This window comes from Plutella xylostella, chromosome 28, assembly GCF_932276165.1.
Source record: "Plutella xylostella chromosome 28, ilPluXylo3.1, whole genome shotgun sequence".
Classification (NCBI taxonomy): domain Eukaryota; kingdom Metazoa; phylum Arthropoda; class Insecta; order Lepidoptera; family Plutellidae; genus Plutella; species Plutella xylostella.
The window spans coordinates 6,968,652-6,988,940 of record NC_064008.1 but is presented as its reverse complement, the minus strand read 5'-3'; the positions used below and the strand labels follow the sequence as shown (position 1 = coordinate 6,988,940).

At 38.0% G+C, this 20,289-nt stretch overlaps 2 protein-coding genes across 2 annotated transcripts in view; one reads left to right on the top strand and one right to left on the bottom strand.

Moving 5' to 3' along the window:
- LOC105383971 (titin homolog) overlaps nucleotides 1-20,289 on the top strand; it is a 132,642-nt gene that overhangs the window by 45,507 nt on the left and 66,846 nt on the right. The gene's annotated exons all lie outside the window — the stretch shown is intronic.
- Nucleotides 2,750-4,248, bottom strand: LOC125490927. Its single transcript, XM_048631440.1, has one exon. The coding sequence runs from the start codon at nucleotides 3,896-3,898 to the stop codon at nucleotides 2,927-2,929; it is 972 nt and encodes a 323-aa protein (XP_048487397.1). The 5' UTR covers nucleotides 3,899-4,248; the 3' UTR covers nucleotides 2,750-2,926.

Here is a 20,289-nt window from a genome sequence, read left to right as displayed (position 1 = left end):
ACCTGCGTACCTATACCTTAGGCAGTATACCAAGAAGAATTTCTCGCACCTGCAGCGATTTTAGACGAAATAATGATGATTTATGACATCTTCTTCTTCCCCTACGAGTATCAAGGGTTGGCTGGAAGAAATGGATTTTTAGCAATTAGCCTTTGTACACTGTCTGAATTTCTTTCAATTTTATGCTTTTGATTCTTGTTACTTTAGAAAATAAAGTACCTAAATAAATAATTAATAATTAAGTACTTAATAGTTTTTTTTAAGTCTATCTATCTCGTTATTCCCACGTTCCACAGAATAGATATTACCTATATCATTGTAAAATCTAGATTTAAATGTCTTATATCAGAACATAATCAGAACTAATTTTGTTTCTGTTCGCCGTGGAAAATTTTTTTATACAACGAATGTCGTTTGATATACCTATTATATCCTCTTTCATTTACTATTGACTCTATATTTTGATTTATCTATGCTTATGAATGTACCTAATTATAACAATAGCAGAAATGCATTGTCGTTTAAAACACGGCAAAATTTAATCGATGGCATCACTGGATTCGCGATCACAGCGATCCGTCACCGGAACAGATAAGATTGTGGCACTATACCATGGAAACAGGCGGATGTCACAGATTAATAAATAGTTACTGATACTTTTTACGTTATAGTCTTATCGCTGAAGTAAGGAGTTTTCTATGGGGCTAAGACACAATATTAGATTTGGGTAATGGGTTGGAAGCATCTTGAACTTTTTATTAAGTTTGTTCCCAGTTCTTGTATGTTTAGCAAGATTTTTTCCTGTTCCTTTATCTTTGAAAAGTAGATTTTGTGGTGTATACTGTATAGGTAGGTTGTTTAGTCGCAACATAATTTTTGGGTTTAAGAGTAAAAAAAAGTATATTTTATGTTACCGACGAAAAGGGGTTTGCTATAATTGCACATTTAAGATATTTTTCTTCGATAACTTTTGAAAACACGGAATTAAATAAATATTGATTCTATAGAAACGATCTTGGTCAACTTGGTCATAGACTAATATTCTATGACTTGGTCATGTGGTTTTTAGTTTTTTACTATGAATAATATTTTTTTTTATTCGAATTCCCAAATTTTGCTGAATAAAAACTATTCAGAATTTCCCCCTGACTCACTCCTTTGCGGCTTACTATAAGTACACTTTTACACAACATCCTGTATAAATAATATACTATTTAATGCCCCACTTAAATCCTGATCATCACACTAAACTGACAACGTCAGACAATAATTCTACATCAAAGTTATCTTTGCTAAGCTGAAGCGTATATTATGTAATATTCATACTTCAGTTGGAATTTATATGAGCTAATTTTGCATGATGATTGTATAATTTAGCGACGTATTCAGTGTGGAATTTAATCAGTTAACGACCCAAGGCATGCCAATATTTTATTAAGTATGTTGAATTGCCTATCGGTATCGCACTAAACGGATTTTCATAAATGTATGGAGATACGGCTTATATAGGATTAGCTGCTCGCGGGCTTTGCTTCACCTTAAAAAGTTTTCCCTTGGGAATTCCGGGATAAAAAGTAGCCTATGTTCTTTCTCACGCTCTAGACCATATGTATACCAAATTTCATTCAAATCCGTTTAGCAGTTTTTTCGTGAAAGAGTAACAGACAGACAGATACAGTTACTTTCGCATTTATAATATTATAAGTAAGGATGTACTGAATGTGATGCGTCTGTAGTGTACGATGGCGAAAGATGGACGCTTACATCAATAGTAAATAAATTAAATGAGTCAATTTGCACCGAATAGACGACGAGGTGTTGGCAGACCACCTTCTAGAGATGGTCCGATGACATCTACAGGGCTGCGGTGAAGCAGTGGACCAGAGCGGCACAGGACCGGAAGAATTGGCGTAGGTACAAATAAGGAGGCCTAAACAGTGGACGATAGATAGCTGAAGATGATGATGATGATGATATTTACTTAAAACGTGAAAGTTCATATTCGTCTTTTTAAGCTCAATAGTAAACTTTTACCCTTACATCATAATAATCACGTTTATTCGTGCGCTAAATCTGAGATTCATGTCTCCATATTACCTCGATACTATCTTTGAATGAAGCTTTCTCCTTTCTACGTAGTGTTCGTTTAATAAATATATTATACGTACTTACTTACATACATATTTACAACAAACAAAAAAGGTTTTGTACTCACGCAATATATTATGTTTGTATTTATACAATTCTGCTGGCTTACTTAGGTACGAGTACTTACTTACTTGTTCTGCTAGAGTATATTTTAGTTAAACACAAACAGTCTTACCAAAAAAAACTTATTTGATATCGATTGATTCGAAGGGAAACGTCACTGAACAAAACACTCTGTATTCTACCACCTTTTTTGTACCTATGTTTAAATTAAAAAAATATATTCGTTCTCCATAGTAAAAAGTCACGTGATCAACTAAGTTTCTATGGAAAAGGAACTTTTATTTTCGTGAATTTCCATAACTCGTAGAACAAAAGTTGTTCTGAGTCGTGAGCACAAGTTTCGATCCTCCGTTAACGTTGCGTATCGTCAACTGTCACTGTCAAAATGTAAGGCAAAGTTAGTTCCAAAAGTGACATTTGTTTTTTCCATATGTTAGGTGGAATTTCACCTGTGGCGAAGGCTCGAAGTCGAAGAGGGTCGATGAGCGTGACGGTGATGATTAAGACGATGTGTAGAGATTTGCGTAATAATAGTAAGTATATTGAATAGTACTTTACAAGATATGAGATATAAGAATTATGTATTAGAATTAGTAATTAATAAAATGTGGTATGAATTTCTTCGTGTTGTTATTTTGTATGTGATTGACATAAGTATTTCTTCTTCAGCTGAAGCGCCGGGCATAGAGCCCGACGCTCGTAATAATGTCTGTCTTCAACATGGTCCCCCCCTTGGAACGGTCTGTTCCAAGAGTGGAAGAGGGCACAACCGGTTGTACGCTCTTCTGAGCGTCCCGGCCCTCGTGATCACATCTGCCACTCTATTGACCCCGTCCGTGCCGGGGTATACTGCAGTGACTCTGCCTAGCAGCCATCGATTTGGGGGTAGTCGATCGTCCTTCACTAGCACAAGTTCCCCTGTTTGTGGCTGCTCTCCAATTGTGCGCCATTTGTTCCTCTGCTGGAGCTCGGATATGTATTCCTTGTAGAAACGGTTCCAAAAATGTGCCTTGAGTTGTTCGATCCTCTTAAATCTTGTTAGTGATGAAATTGGCTTGTCTTCCACCGGGGCAGCCGGTAGCATCGTGCATGTCCGTCCGATTAAGAAGTGGGAAGGAGTGAGAGGGATGAGATCAGAGGGATCCGAAGATAAGGGGGTGATAGGCCTTGAGTTTAGGATTCCTTCTATTTGAACTAACACAGTATACATTTCCTCGAAGTCTAAGTGTGCTAGGCCAAGCACTCGTTTCAAATGATGTTTTATGGACTTTACCGAACCCTCCGCCATGCCGTTGAAATGAGGACTGTATGCTGGACTGAAGTGAAACTTTATCTCAGTTTCTGCTGAATAGGATATTACATCCTTTTTACATTGTTTCAAAAAGGCTCTTAATTCGTGATTAGCTCCTACAAAGTTCGTGCCGTTGTCGGAATATATGTTGGAAGGCTTACCTCGCCGGGCCACAAACCTGTTTAATGCTGAAATGAAACATTTAGCAGACAAATCTGTGACAAGTTCCAGATGCACTGCCTTGACTGTGAGACATACAAATACACAGATGTAAGCCTTAATGAGCTTACACCCTCTACCTTTCCTGTTTGCTATCATTATCGGTCCAGCGTAGTCTACCGCCGTGTGGCAGAATGGATGATCTGCCTCGAGTCTTGCTTTAGGAAGATTCCCCATAATGGGCTGAAATGTTTTTTCTGAGAACCTACAGCAAGTAATACACTCATGAACTGTTTTTCTTGCAAGATTTCGGCCGTTGATGATCCAATATTTATGACGCAAGGTTGACAATAACAGCTGAGGTCCTGCATGTAATAAAAGTCGATGATAATTTTTAAAGATTAATTTAGTGATGGGATGAGACGCGTCTAGCAGAATTGGATGTTTAGTGTCGTAATCATAATTCGCATTGCACAGCCTGCCTCCTACTCGAATTAGGCCAGAATCATCGAGAAATGGATTCAGATGCAACAGTTTATTCTTAGATGGCAGAGACCCTTTATTTTTTAAAACACGAAATTCCTTGAGGAAGCTTGTTTTTTGTGACATTGCGCATAGTGTTTTTGTTGCCAAATCAAGCTCAGACAATTGCAGAGCTCCGATTGATTTGTTCCCTGGAAGTCGGCAATTATGGATGAATCTTTTAAGGTAGCCAACAATGCGTTGCAACTTAGGAAAATCCGAATACTTATTTGTAATTTCGTCGGTTTGCTCGGTCGTGACATTACATTGGACCTTGATTTCAGGTAGTTCTTCAAGTTTCATGCCTTGCGGTTGCATGGGCCACTGGATATCCACTTGATTTAAGAAATGCGGACCTCGCCACCATAAGGTAGAGCCCTTTAGTTGTGTAGCGTTGAGCCCACGAGAGCCTATGTCTGCTGGATTAAGTTCTGTTGGAACATGATGCCAATCGTTAGGCTCTGAGATGTTGGTAATTTCAGTGATTCTATTACACACGAATTGTTTTAAAGTTTGCTTGCATGTCTTAATCCAGCTCAAAACGATCGTTGAATCACACCAAAAATGCTGAACATCGATTTTCAAGCGAAGTGATTCCTTCGCCTTCTTTGCTAACCTTGTAGCTAGCAGGGCACCACAGAGCTCGAGCCTCGGTATGGTTAGCCGCTGTTTGAGAGGGGCGACCCTACTCTTTGCCAATAGTAGATTAACAGTGACGTCTCCATCTATTGTAACAGATCGAAGGTAAACACAGGCTGAATATGCCTTGATAGATGCATCACTGAATGCATGCATCTCTAACCTGACGTAGGAGTCACATAAGACCCTGCGCGGGATTTCAATTGAGATTAAGTCGGATATGTAATTCGTAAAATTATTCCATTGTGATTCGACTTCGGTTGGCAATTCGGCGTCCCAAGGTATGTTGTTAGTCCAAAGTGTTTGTAATATGAGTTTTGCCTTAAGTGTACACGGGTTTATCAACCCTAGGGGGTCGAAGATTTGTGCAAGCATTGATAGCACTATGCGTTTGCTTGACTTAGCTGAACGAATGTTCGTTTTCATTGTGGAAGAGAATAGCAATGTGTCCCTTCTCCAGGCCCACTGTAATCCTAAAATTTTTGCATATTCGTCCTTATCCAAAATTTGTAATTCGTCTTGACTTGTTTCACCTACAATATTTTTTAACAATTCTGGCTTGTTACATCGCCATTTTCGTAAATTCATTTGGGCACCGCGTAGCTGCTCTAAAACACCCTTACAATTGTCGATTAGCGTTTTTTCATTATCTGAGCCAGTATTTAAATCATCTACGTAGAAGTCGTGTATAATCACCTCTCTTACACCTTCATTAGTGCTTTCAAGACCCAATTGTTTCAAGCATCTAGTTGCAAGGTAAGGGGCAGATGCTGTGCCATACGTTATGGTGTTTAGTTTGTATTGCTTGAGTTCTAAACTTGGATCTGATCGCCAGAATATCTGTTGTAAACTTCTTTGTGATTCATTCACTAAGATTTGTCTGTACATTTTTTCTACGTCGGCAGTGACCACATATTTGTGCTGTCGGAATCGGATTAAAATACTCAATAAGTCATCTTGTACAGGAGGACCTATGAGTTGGATGTCATTGAATGACTTACCAGTGCTTGTTACTGCAGAGGCATCGAATACTGTTCTTAGTTTAGTTGTTATACTGTCTTCTCGCAAGACACCATGATGCGGCAAAAAATAGGATTCATTGTCATCTTGGGGTGTTTTGTTTTCCGACATATGACCTAGCTCTATGTATTCTTCCATAAAATGTATGTATTTTGTTTTAAATGCTTCATTTTTGCTGAATTTACGTTCTAATGAATTGAATCTAATCAGTGCTTGTTGCTTTGAATCGCCGAGACATTGAGGGTTCTCCTTAAGGGGTATTGTCACAACCATCCTACCATCTGGGTTACGGACTGTAGTTTTCAAGAAGAGCTTCTCACAATCAGCTTCATCCCTCGATTGGGATTGTTGAGCGGGTAAGGACTCCAATTCAAAATATTTGTTGATTTTTTCTTCTAGTTCCATTTTGTTTATCAAGTTGCAGTGGACTGTATCATATTGCCCTAGTGTGTTGTATGATGTCGGTATAGAGCCCACAACTAACCACCCTAATTTTGTTTCTACAAGGGTTGGTTTCGCCTTGCCTAGGCTGACACGATTGTTGCAGAGTATGTCCCAGAAGATGTCAGCTCCCAACAGCATTTGCACCTCCGATGGGATGGCAAAGGTAGGATCAGCAAGGTAGATGTGTGGGGGTATGTTTAGATTACCGCAGTTTATTTTATTCATGGGTATTACTTGCGTTATTTGTGGCACAACAAAACAATTAACGTCTGTCGTGTAACCACTGGCAGAGAGTGATGCTATTGATACATCACACCTTTTTGATATTTTAGAAGTTTGATTATTTAATCCTTGGACTGAAACAGATGTATGATAACAAGGTGTTTGAAGTTGTGTGAGTAAATCATTTGTTAAGAAACTTGCTGTGCTGCCTTGATCTAACAGTGCACGCACTTTGTGGTGTTTACCATTTTTATCCGCTATACTGACAATTACTGTGCTTAACAATACCTGGGCTTGGCTTGGATGCGTCACTGATAAGGATATTGTGTTCGACGATTGATTAGTTGTTTGCTTTGGCTCTGTGTTGTTCGTCAGATTTTCTACATTCGGTAAGACGACACATTGGTCAATTTTTGTATTCGAATCTAAATTTGGCTGTTCATGGTTTAGATGTATCATGCTGTTGTGTCTCTTGTTGCAAATTTTGCACGAACCTCTCCAACAATGTGTTTCATCGTGACCTTTACGCAGACAATTCTGGCAAAGGTTTAATTGTTTTACCTTATCCATCCTCCCTTCTATGGTCATGGATCTGAATTTTGTGCATTCATATATGCTATGTGATTGTTTACAAATTGGGCAGAAATAGGAATTTTGTGAAGGATTAGAACCACTCGCATGCGCGGAGTTTGAATAATTTGCCACAAAGGTTTTGGCGCGAACGGGTGGAGTATCGCTATATCTACGCAGTTTTTGGTGATTTTCTTCGATGGATTCCAGCCATGCAGCGCGGTTTTTTATAAATGAATTAAATTCCGAAAATTTTGGAATTGCGTTGTTGGGTCCGCGCTGCATCTCCCAATCCTTCAGTGTTGCGTGGTCTAATTTTGTGCAGATGACGTAAATTATTATCGCATCCCAATGCTCCGTGGGTAGATGTAGTGTTTTTAGAGCTCTAATGTTTTTATTTACCGAATCGATGATATTACGAAGGCCCGTGGACGATTCCTTGAACATCGGTTCCAGATTGAAGAGAGCCTTCAAATGATTGTTGACTAATAACTTGGTGTTGTTGTAGCGCTCACATAGTAAATCCCAAGCTACATCGTAATTGTCACCTGATAGGTCTAATGATTGGATCAACAAGGCAGCATTATCCCTTAGTGATGCTCGTAAGTAATGATATTTTTGAATTTTTGGAATTGAATCATTTAGATGAATGAGACTCATGTACGTGTCGTGGAATTCTAGCCAATCTTGATAGCCACCAGCAAATGTAGGTAGGTGTATCGTAGGTAACTTAAGTGTTGGAAGAAATGCACCTGAATCATTGGCAGTGCTGGATCCTGCCACGGCCAGGTCGTGGCCCGCAGGGGCGGGGCGCTCCACACTCCGGTCCAGCAGCTCCTGCGCGGCAGCGACCGTGCTAAAGTATCCAGCCTCGAATTCCTGTCGTTCATTAAACTCATCTTCTGGAGTGTCCGATAAAGTTTCCAAATTATTTTGAATAGAGTCAAATTCCTTATACAATTCATTAATGCGGTTGAGGCGTGCGGATAGTTCACGAAACTGCAAGGTGTTTAATTTGGTGCAAGTTGTCAGTTGTTCGAGATGGCCCTTAAATATTGTCAATTTGGCCTTTACAGAACCTCTATTCTTTTTTAATGTTTTTGCATCCATGATTTGCAAATGTTTTAGAACGTTAAGATATTGTGGTAATTAAACAAATGAAATATGAGAAGGCGATAAGTACGTGAATGAATCAGTAGAAATTAATAATTTAGGAAACTTAACAAGAATCGAAACGAATTGGGAATTAGATAGATCGGAACGGACTCACTCAGCCGAAGGCGCCCTTCCTGGTTTGTATGATAGTTGAGTCTTGACACTAAGGTGCTCTTGTGCATCTACTCGGCGACCTTGATGAGGATCTTCATGCGTTAGCTTGACTCTCCAATAATGAGTGATGACCGAACTCCGATGACCTTCTCCTTCCTTGTGAATGAATGTTGACGGGTTGTTCTCAATCGCGTCCCTCGACTTGGTCTCGCCGATCTGGTTGTATAGCCAGATCCGGCTCGAAAATGATGGCGAAGGCTCGAAGTCGAAGAGGGTCGATGAGCGTGACGGTGATGATTAAGACGATGTGTAGAGATTTGCGTAATAATAGTAAGTATATTGAATAGTACTTTACAAGATATGAGATATAAGAATTATGTATTAGAATTAGTAATTAATAAAATGTGGTATGAATTTCTTCGTGTTGTTATTTTGTATGTGATTGACATAAGTATTTCTTCTTCAGCTGAAGCGCCGGGCATAGAGCCCGACGCTCGTAATAATGTCTGTCTTCAACACACCAAACGCTAAACGTATTTAGTAGCCTGTCATACGTCTGTCAGTTAGTACAAAATATATATAAAATTTGATTTAAATACGTTTAGCGTTTGGTAAAAGTGACCCTTCGTGTTGATTCGAAAATAGTATCGAATCCTATGCTCGCGCCTCAGAATAGCCCCCTGAGTCACCCCTTTCGGCTTAGTATAGCCTTTTTGCAACACCCTGTGTAAGTTTTGTAATTTATTTTCTGTTTGGTACAAATAAAGCATATTCTATCTATCTTATACACAACATAATAAACCTTCTCCTACAAACCAGTGGTGTCGATAAACTCGTTTAATGCGCGTTCCACAAATCTATGGTTGTACTTAGGTACCTATGTATGTATTGCGCATCTCGATATAGTGACGTTTATCTACGTCGATAACGAACCCGTGTAGCGGTAGCAGTTGTCTCGCTGTGTCTAGAACAAATAGAACAATGCTGTGATCCGTTCAACATGCCAATGTAAGGGATACATTTTTTAGATCAGTACAGAGATGGAAGCTGAGAAAACTTAAATTTATTCATGAAGGCGTTTCGAACAAACTGGGGTTTTTCCGCGAATATCGTGTTGTTTAGATTTGTTCCTGTTTGGACCGAGATATACTCTATATCTGCCGGTTTCGGAACTGAGAATGCAAAATATTAAGCAGTATTTTTTGGATTAACTTGAGTTTTCTCCCAAGTGGCACATAAATGTAGAACTGAACCGTCACTATACGAATGCATAAGCTAAAGTGCAATTAAATATCACACTAAATAATTGTAACTAAAACTTCTGAAGCAAAACTCTACAATATCATTTTTTGTGTGCTTTTTCGCAGTGATTACCCGACTGCCGAAGGAGGAGGGTAATGTTTTTCGATTGTATGTTTGTATGTATGTATGTATGTTTGTGTGTATGTATGTTTGTCTGTTTCTTTGTCCCCTCCTGTAGCCTAAACGCCTTGATAGATTTTGATGTATGAGGTATCGTTAGAAGCGTATTGATTGCGCGATGGTTATAGGATATGCGACGTTACATTAAAATGTATGTAGCGCCCTCTAGAGGCCATAAAGTGATGATCGAAAAAATAATATTTTTCCAACTATGCCGTGTAGGATATCAAATGAAAGGGCTTGTGAAGCACATTACAAAAATATGCATATTGTAGATATTTAAATCACAACACCAAAATTATTGAAATAAAAAATGTTCATAAAATAAAACCCGTCTACTGACATAGAATTTCATAAAAAAAAACCAACTAAAAAGTTACAAATAAAAATATATAATTATAAACAAACAAAAACCGGGGACCAGGACCAAGTAACATTCAGCTAAATGGTGAACCCTCTGCTGGTCCCCGCCTGCGATACTTATTTCCATTAACATTGGGGCTTGTTTTCATCTTTTTAGCGTGCAGTCGGGTTTTTTATTTGTTTATAATTATTTATTACAAGGGGATTGGTCTTCCTGAAGGTTGTCTGGTAGAGAACGCTTTTAGTATTATGTCCACCTAATTGTACATCAAGTCTTTGTAAATTGTGCAATAAAATTATAAATAGGTAATATACAGACATAGTAAAATCTGAAACATGTTCCATAAAGTTATCTGATCAAACAATAAATTACTCACTTTGTAACAAACTTTTAACACAAATCGTCATTAAAGTAAAGCACTAATTGTCTCATTAATTTTGGAAGTTTCACCATCTAGAATGTTGAATTAAAACATTGACTAAATTAATATGAATGGTTTAATTGTTATATTATCATAATGGAGTTTAACTAAAGACGTCTGCAGTCGTAAAAATATACTCAGTCATTTTATGACACATAAATTCACTGTTATTTTAAACAGAAGTTAGGCTAAGTAGGTATGCTATCTTATGCTAAGATGTTTCATGACTTAGAAAATGGCTTTTGCCTAAAGATTGTTTTAAAGATTCACGACTATTCTTATCACATTAAGTTAAATGTAAAACCTATGTAACTGTAACACATATTAACGTTCTAATGTGGTGTGAAGGTAAAATATATTATAATGACAATATACCTATTTTATTTTTATCCTTTTATATTGAAAAATAGAGGAGAATAGGTGCGGTGGCAGCTCGGTTGGGTAATCCCTGCTTAAGCTTCTCACGCCAGAGATGCGGGTTCGAATCCCAGCGATGACATGTACCAATGAGTTCTTTGAATTTCAGTAAGCATACCACCGCTCTTACGGTGAAGGAAATGTCGTGAGGAAACCAGCATATTTAGCACATCTATGTAGTTTTGAACCCACCAACCGACTCAACGCAACTCCTCAAAATTTACTGTGCCACACAACAACCAAATAGTGGTCGTCGCCCAGTGCACCAGGATTATGCTAGAGGATAAAATCCTAGCAAAAGTGGAAACCATCAACGCCAACTGGAATCACTGGACGATGCCCACTATCACTTGGGTGAACGGGGTACCTGGATGTGGGAAGACAACCTGGGTGATAAATAACTTCGATGTGAGCAAAGACACCATTATCACAACAACAACTGAGGCGGCCATCGACATAAGAAACAGGCTAGCGCATCGTATTGGTGACATGGTCAAAACTAGGGTGCGTACGATGGCATCAGTCCTGGTAAACGGCTTTAGAGAACATGTCGGTTGCCAACGCCTGATAATTGACGAAGCCCTGATGAACCATTTCGGGGCAATCGTAATGGCCGCCCACCTGTCTCGTGCCTGTGATATTGCTCTGATCGGAGACATCAATCAGCTACCATATATCGACAGAGAGAACCTATTCGAGCTTAGGTACAATCGCCCAACACTGGTAGCAAACATCACCCAGGAGCTGTTGTGCTCATACAGAAACCCCATGGATGTTGCATACGCCCTAAAGGAAGTATACTCAGGCGTATACGCAGCCACAGCGCGCATCCAATCCCTGCAGCTGAAAAGGTTAACAGACGCAGTAATTCCCAAATCCCAAACCAACACTCTGTTCCTGGTGCATACACAGGAAGAAAAAGAGACCTTGACCAGTCAAGGGTATGGTGAAGGAATGGGCTCACGCGTCCTAACCATACACGAAGCACAGGGATTGACGTACGAATCCGTTATTATCATAAGAACAAAAGATAAAATAAAGTTGCACGATAGCATACCTCACGCAGTAGTGGCGCTGTCGAGGCACACCACCGCCTGCACCTACTATGCGGATGACACCGAGGACGCTATCGGCAACCTCGCTAAAACGGCAATAACAGCGCCAAAGAAACGCATCCTCGAGTACAATCTAAAAATGGCAGTTAAGAATCGAGACGAAGAGGTCATTGCACTTTCTGGGGAAATGTTACGAAGGCAAAACGGGGCGGAATAAAACATAAAATATAATTTTGGTTAAGAGCGCAAAATATAGGTCAAATTGGGAAAATAATTTATATAACTAACCTATTGATTATTATATCATAACTAACAATTAAAATAAGTTATCTTTAAGAACAGAGTCACACACTAACATCAGGCAAAACATGACCTATAACGACTGAGGGGCCGAGCCATTGCCAGGTGTCCAGGTGCCAAGTTCTCCGAAGACAGCTGGCATTGGTCCTGTCCTTGTTAAGTTTGTTGCCATTACTAATGTAAGTGTGACTCTGAAAACCATTAATTAAAAAAAAAAGGAAAAAAAAATAAAAAAAAATAAAAAAAAAAATTCTTGTATAATGAGATACACGGCTGGGGGTTTTTAGTCGGTTAACGCCCGACACTACCTGGGTCCTCTTCCCAGGTGTCCATGTGGATTTTCCCCCAGCAGTGGAAAAAAAAAAGGGAAAAAAGAAAAAGAAAAAAAAAAGAACAATATATATATAAAAGATAGAATATATATATATATAAATGAAACTTCCTTACCGAGTAGAAAGTAGATAAAAGAATTAAAAACTATCTCATAAAAATTACCACTCTTCAAAAGGCACGGACATAAAGTCTGTGGAGTGATAACAATTTCTTAAAAAAAAAAAAAAAAAAAAAACCCACCAACCGAACCCACTGAGTGGACTAGCGTGGTGGGAAATGGTCCAAGCTTAGGAAGTTTAGGCCTTGGGATATGCACAAAGGTTCCATTTGAGAGAGCCAGGTGTAGGTACTTATACACAGAATATAATCAAATAGAATACCTAGTTCAAAATCGAAAAAAGGGTTCACACTTCGATAGCCAGTGCGAACAAGGCCTCATTTCACTGCGTTGCGGATAGTATGAGTACATTCTGTTTCCCAGATTTATTTTTATTTTTCCCAAAGATTCCTTCTTGCAATTTTCCGCGGCGATATAAAATGAACTATGATGATTGGAGGGGTCACAGTCTATGGATTATTGCTGTTTTCTTTTTTAGTTTTGTTCTTTTTGTTGAATAATGTGCGGTTTTATAGGCTGCCAGGCAGTTTCGATAATAAAGACTAGAGGCACGTCTAGTACAGGTTTGATACTTTGCTGAAAACTAGGTATAAAAGTTTACGTTTTCTCGCATACAAAGTGGTGCGTCTAGCCGAAACTGTCTTCATGACATTTATTGCTATATTTTGACGACTATTTCTGAAATTTGGCATGTGATTACGACTATTTCACGACTATTTTTTGGGACCTTAACCAAGTCGATAGGCCTTACTGTTTGTTCTGGAGAGGCTGGAGTAAAGTAAGTATGATACGACAATTTTTTTAGCAAACACGACTCATCACGACCCATTACGTCCCCACTGCTGGGGCACGGGTCTCCTTCCAATGAAGGAAGGGTTTAGGCCTAGTCCACCACGCTGGCCAAGTGCGGGTTGGTGGACACGACTATTTATGACTATTTTACGACTATTTTTTGGCATCATTAAAAATAGTTTCTATTGAGTTTAAATTTTGGAGGATTGTAGCTGGAGAGACATCTCTATAGGGTTATAGTCTATATCAAATTAATTGGGTCTTCAAGATTCAAAAACATAAGTCCCTTTTAAATATGAATACCAGAATAGTCTTTTGTATTTCGTAAATCATTGTAACTAAAGTACAATAAATTTTTTACCAAACAGAACAATTGATAAATATAGATAGATAGACAAGTGGTACTTTAATCCAATATAATTTGGAAGTGTTTGTTTTGTTGCTGTTAAGTTATTAATTAATAACACAAAACAGGGATTGTCATTACAAATTGCTACAAAAACAAAGACTTCGTTAATTGAAGGTCTGTGGAGGCTTGGGAAATATTGGCGTTTTGTGCCGACATTTTAATTGTAACGACAGAACTAATTAAAGTATTATTATTTTATTTATTACAAACGAGTGCTAAAAACGAGTAGGTACTGAGTATGTCTCTTGCAAATTTCCGATATTGACAGAGTAATATGGGTGATTGTTAGGACCAATAGTAACGCAGTAAAAAACAGTACTCGTTTGTTAAAAATAATAGACAACTTATAGTACAATATATTTTGAATACGCTACAGATAATATATAAATATATGATTTGGGGATACATGAAATGATTATAAAAACCTAAAAAACTAACGTTGCTAAAGAAGTTATTGACATGAAAATAACAAAAGAAACGTACCTAATAACATAATTCCTAAAAAAACGTTACAATTCTCACTAAGACCACGTACACACAAAACCCTTGCTTGCATCACGTGGTAAATTGGAGGACTCTGAAACAAATTGCAGCTCCAAAGTAAAGCCCCGCTTCATTAGCCGAAAATCCCGAAACATCGCGCAGCTTCCGTACTTGGCCGAGAGTGTGCATTGCCCCTTATAATTTTGTTAGGAGCGAGTTAAGTGGAGTGAGCGCTGCGTCCTTTATAATTTTGGCGTTGGGCAGCCTGAGATATGGGTTGGTCGTGTTACATTCTGTGTCATAAAGTGCATCAATCTTTTGGATTTCAATATTAAATATCGTTCATTGATCAAGTTGGTCAACTAGAACTTTAGAACAAAAATGTTTAATTAGGCGTTGTTGAGTTTTTGGGTGAAGAACCAGTTTATATGTAGGAAAAATTTAAGCAGGGATAGCTGTAAGATAAGTTTTTTATACATATTAAAAGAATCAGCTCTCGCTCATTACATTTCAGAGCTTAAAGTAATGTTTTGAAATTATACATGAACACACATCCAGCGCGAGTCAATTTATCGTTTAAAAAAATATAAGCAGTACAAAAAAAAACACTCTGTATAATGAACCCAAAATTGCCTCTCTAGATTGACTGCACAGCGAGTGCACACAGGGTGTTGTCATTAAACCGCGCGAATTCGTCGCCACCACCGGGCTTCATCGACAGAATGACAAAATTAATTACCACTTCAATTACTTACATCGAATTTTGTGTTGCGTTTCGTTTCATGAAATCGAATTAACTCCTGTACACACCTGGCTACAGGTTTCACGTGGCTTATTTTTGGATACGGAGGGCGCTGCCGGTTTTCTAGATGTTTTGTTCTGAAGTTTTGCATTAAAATATGATTAATTATTAATGCTTATGATAAATTTAATAACTTCCTTAAAGTTATAAAAATCAATCTTGCCTACATATAAATAAATCAATTGTGGTAATACGTGGTGTAAAATTGTTGCTTAATCTCTTATATTCCTACGAAAATAGTAGATTTTTTTGGTAAATGGCTAAAGTAACGTATATAATATATAACTACATTGTTAATTAAATATCATAACATCCTAATTTAATAAATTAATTACCTTAACGCAAACTACTCGGCAAATGTACTATTGTGTGTCGCGTATGATTATGATTAATTAACTTGCCTAAAACAGAATTTGACAGTTTATAATTTTAGTCGCGCTCGGCGTAGTCTTGTCAACCTGTGGCCCATGAATAATACATCAGCCTGTATACAGCGTAATTAATGCTACACCCTGTGGGTAATAATTTAACAGGAAATGTTGGATTGTTAACAAATTAGTTAATGGCATTTTTATTGTGACAGAAAATTATACCGCCACATTTTATTCAGCGTCATGTTTTATGTTTCACAGATTAACTTTGAATTATTTACGGGGATTGTGAAAAATTATTCCCTTTTTTTTGTACCTCGAGATTCAAAAGCAGGTGTTTTTATTAAATAAAATGTCTCGCCCATTTTCGGTTTGGTAAATTATGTTTTTTTTTTGTCTTTATGTATTTCTGAACAATTATGAATTTATTTGTGCAGCTATAAATTTATGTAAAGCTTTTCGAGCCCATTTTGAACATTGTTGCAATACAATTATTTATTTAAAAACAATTTCGCTACAAAAGCCCATGTGCTGTGCATTGTATTATAGATTCGTAAAGAATTTTCACTTTGCTGTGGGCTGGCGTTGAAAAGAGAAAAAAATTGTATTCACCAGTTAACAATACTGAAATCCCGTTTGGAAACGCTTACAGTTTTTTCCCGGTAGCTCAAACCTAACGCCCAGCTCTGAACAAAATTCATTTCTGCCTCAGAATTTACTCTGTGTGACACATATACTAACCACCTTATACCTATACTATTCTCTACGGGGTGTTAGTGCTAGCACCTGGTTCGCTCGAATGGGACCTTTGTGCTTATCCCCAAGGTCTTAACTACCTCCCTAAGCTTGGACCATTTCTCACCACTCTGGTCCACTGCGCGTTTTGGACCACGTAGGTAGTGTCATTGCGGTACTTCTTCTGCAGCAGCATTATGTTGTCAGCAGCCAATTGGCACCTTAATGCACTCCCCTGTGGGGTACGTAGAGTCTAGAGATGTGTCAGAATTTTCCGCTGTTTTTTGTCAATAGCGAAGCTAAGTATTACTTAGGACCCCAACATGGTTACTCTGGCTTTACAAAAACCGACCGAACGGGAGTTTTCATGCAATTGGTAGGATTAATCATAGAATAACGAGTACTAGTACTAGTACATACTACTGTACTTGTTATTCTATGGTTAAATGCTACGGCATAGAGTTGCGGTTAGCGAAACAACGTTCAGAAACTTGTTTCTCGTAAGCTGGTGTGACCTCCCCTGTCCTTCGTTTTACTTAAATCAAATATTCATGAAACCTGCAAGTGCACCCAAATACTTTCTTTTGACAGCGCCATTTGCGAAGTCAAACGGTACTCTTTAAACAAAGCCGAAAAGAGTGGCTTTTTTAAACAAAATTCTTTTTACAAATTCATACGAAATGTACCTGGGAGCTGGAAATTGTTTGCCTTTGTGGGCGTTGCATTTTTGCCGACGGGCAGACGTGGCGAATAGTGAATTCGTATTTAATATCGGTGAAGAATGATTTGGTTGTAAGATTGTAACATTCTCTACAATGATGGAAGCTGATGACGATTATGAAGGCACAAAATTGAATTTGTGCGATGTTTAACTATAAATTTTATTTAAAATCACTTTTCAGTCAATCTATGTATTTCATATTATAATTAAACAATAATTTTAATATTGATATGGTCACATCAAGATGTTGTAAGTTTAGGGAAATACTTACCTTTTAATTATTTAAGATTTAGGAGAAACCTTATAAAATATACCTAGGTACCTACTGACTAAATAAACCGAATTGGTATAACATAGATCTTAAAGCCTTTTACGGTTGGAGAGTAAGTTGCAAGACTAGGCAGTTTTATAAGTTTATGTTTTTGATCGTATACATCAGCTGTCCGAAGCTTACAGGCTCTGTCTAGTTTGGATTCGTATATCCGTGTGTTATCCCCACATACTGTTTTCACATAATATGATATAATATATCGAAATGTAATATGATACAAAGAATGTCTGTGTTTGCGTGAAATAAATTGATGTCCGAATAAATAGAGAGAAGAAAGAAATATAATATAACATTTGAAATACGAGCACAATACGCAGAATCTCAGGGGGCCGATTTCAGTGATTGTATACGAACATTCATGAGATTTCTCTTTGGTTTCAATTTTTCGCACAAAAATAAGTATTTTTCGGGACACTCACTTTTTTACTGTCGTGAAAATTTTGTCGGTGAAATTGAGAACTTGTATTGGTGAAAATGTGGTCCAATTAGCTAGCTTTTTATTCTTCAAATTAAATTGAGTTTAACACAATAATTACAAAAACACACCCGGAAGCGAAGCGAAGGCTCTTGCATGGCATTTGCAGGGAAATCAGACACAATGAAAATAGGTAGCATTTATTCCGGAGGCAACCACGACCTAGAAAGGTTGACATGACCTTTCGTCATCATTGTCAGCCTATAACAGTCTACTGATGTACGTAGGCCTCTCCCAAAGCACGACACTGGATGCGATCTATAGCTTTTCGCATACTTCCCTATCTAGCTGGAAGGCGTCCTACACTACGTTTGCCTATTCGCAGTCTCTACTCCAGAACATGTTTAGCCCATTGGTTATCGGTTCTTGTCATATCCTTTATCGAAGTAAATGAGGGGGTTATTCCGAAAAACCAAAAATTCCAAATAGGTACCTAGCTAAAATGAAAGTAATAATTTATGGTGGACTGTAACTGACTGCCTATTTACAGTATTCTACCCTTTATGCAATTAGTAACTATACCATATTTTGTAAATTTTGCTCATAAGTTAAATCATAAATGAAGGTATAACAAAAGACACGTATTCGAAGCATACACCAAATCACATTTTGCTTTTAACATTTCGAGATAAGAATAAAGTTAATTCGATTATCGCGACCCATTTCCAAACGTGTGTCACATTTTCTTGCTCGCTTTTGTGTTTTAAATTATTCTATCAAATAACATAGGACACATTTTAAGCCTTAATTACATACATTTTTAAGATATTTTTGTCGCAGAAATATAAAGTAAACTATAAGTACTTTAACAAAATCGCGGGAAAATGATAACTAGATAGAAAATGAATAGCGCTATTTAAAGAGCTATAAAATTATATATACTTATATAATATATTTTTATAATTATAAATAAAATAAAAATACATATTTATCCCAAATTTCCAAATCCAAATTCTTTTGACAAAAAATGATCAGAATGACCCCTCAGTCAGGTTGGGTGGCTTAAGAGCTAGTCACCCCATAGGTATTTCACGCATAATGGCCCACCTTAGAGGCTAAATGCGGAAAATCAGCTCGCCATGATAGATAGATAGACCCCTAAGTCAGCCATTTTTTACTTAAAACTACCGTATTGAATACGGCCTGTACCTATACATATTTATTATAAAAAAAACTTTATTCCTCCCTCGAAACAGACACGTAAAATAGTTGAACAATGATGTTATTAAAACATAGCATGTTAGTTACAAAACTAGCGAAATTGAGTTTAACACTTAAAACAATACCACTGCTCATTCAACCCTATAACAATAGGTCTGTGGGACGGCGGCGGAAATTTAAAGCGGTCAGATCGACCCAAATAGACTCGGGTGTCATTTGCTACGCAAACTATGGCAACTATACAGGGTGTTGCAAAAAGGGTATACTAAGCCGAAACCTACATGTGCAGCATGGTATATCTAAGCCCGAAAATTAAATCAGAATTTCAAAATTCGCGAAGAAAAATGTCATTCTCCATAGTAAAAAGTCACGTGACCAACGGTTCTATGAAAAATGAAAGTAAAAATCGAGAATTTTCAAATTCTGATTTTATTTTTGGAAACCTACATGTGCAGCATGGTATATCTATATACCATGCTGCACATGTAGGTTTCGGCTTAAGCTGCGTACACACCGGCCCAACGAAGGCCAACGAACGGGTTTCGTTGGCCTTCGTTGCTGCAATCTGCCCTGTATTATGTATGATAAATTTAATATCCATCGTTGGGATAACCGTAGGCGTTCGTTGGCCCAGTGTGGACGCAGCTTTAGTATCTTTTGGCAACACCCTGTATAGCACCGGTTTTTGTTTTTAAAAATAAAATGTGAGGACAAAAACCCACTTTGTGTCGTTTTTCATTAGTGCATTGTAAGAGTTGAATTTCAAATACGAATGTGTGGTTTATACAACACATACATACATACATACATACATATGCTCACGACTGTAATCCCCGAAGGGGTAGTCAGAGGTGACTCGCAAGCGAGTCACCCGCTTTTCGCTGTGCATTGTACTCACGTGATAGGTCGCGAGCCGTATCGCCGTTTTTGAATGAGTACAATGCAAGTTGTCGGGTAAGTGGGCAACCCGACTGTCAGATGTTTTCAAGCCGCCCGAAGGCCTCTAACTAGGCTTAACGACTGCTGCCGAAGCAGCAACCGGGACCCACGGCTTAACGTGCCGTCCGAAGCACGGAAGCGTCCAGAAAAGAACCACTTGAAATCGGTCACCCATCCAATGGCTGACCGTGTCAGTTGTTGCTTAACCTCAGTGATCAGTTACGATCACTGAAGCCCGCTCGACTACGGACGCTTCAACAACACCTGCACACTTTTATATATTTACTTAGGCC

Excerpts from the sequence above, each read along its gene's own strand:
- LOC125490927 (XM_048631440.1), bottom strand. The coding sequence starts at position 3,898 with ATGGGGAATCTTCCTAAAGCAAGACTCGAGGCAGATCATCCATTCTGC.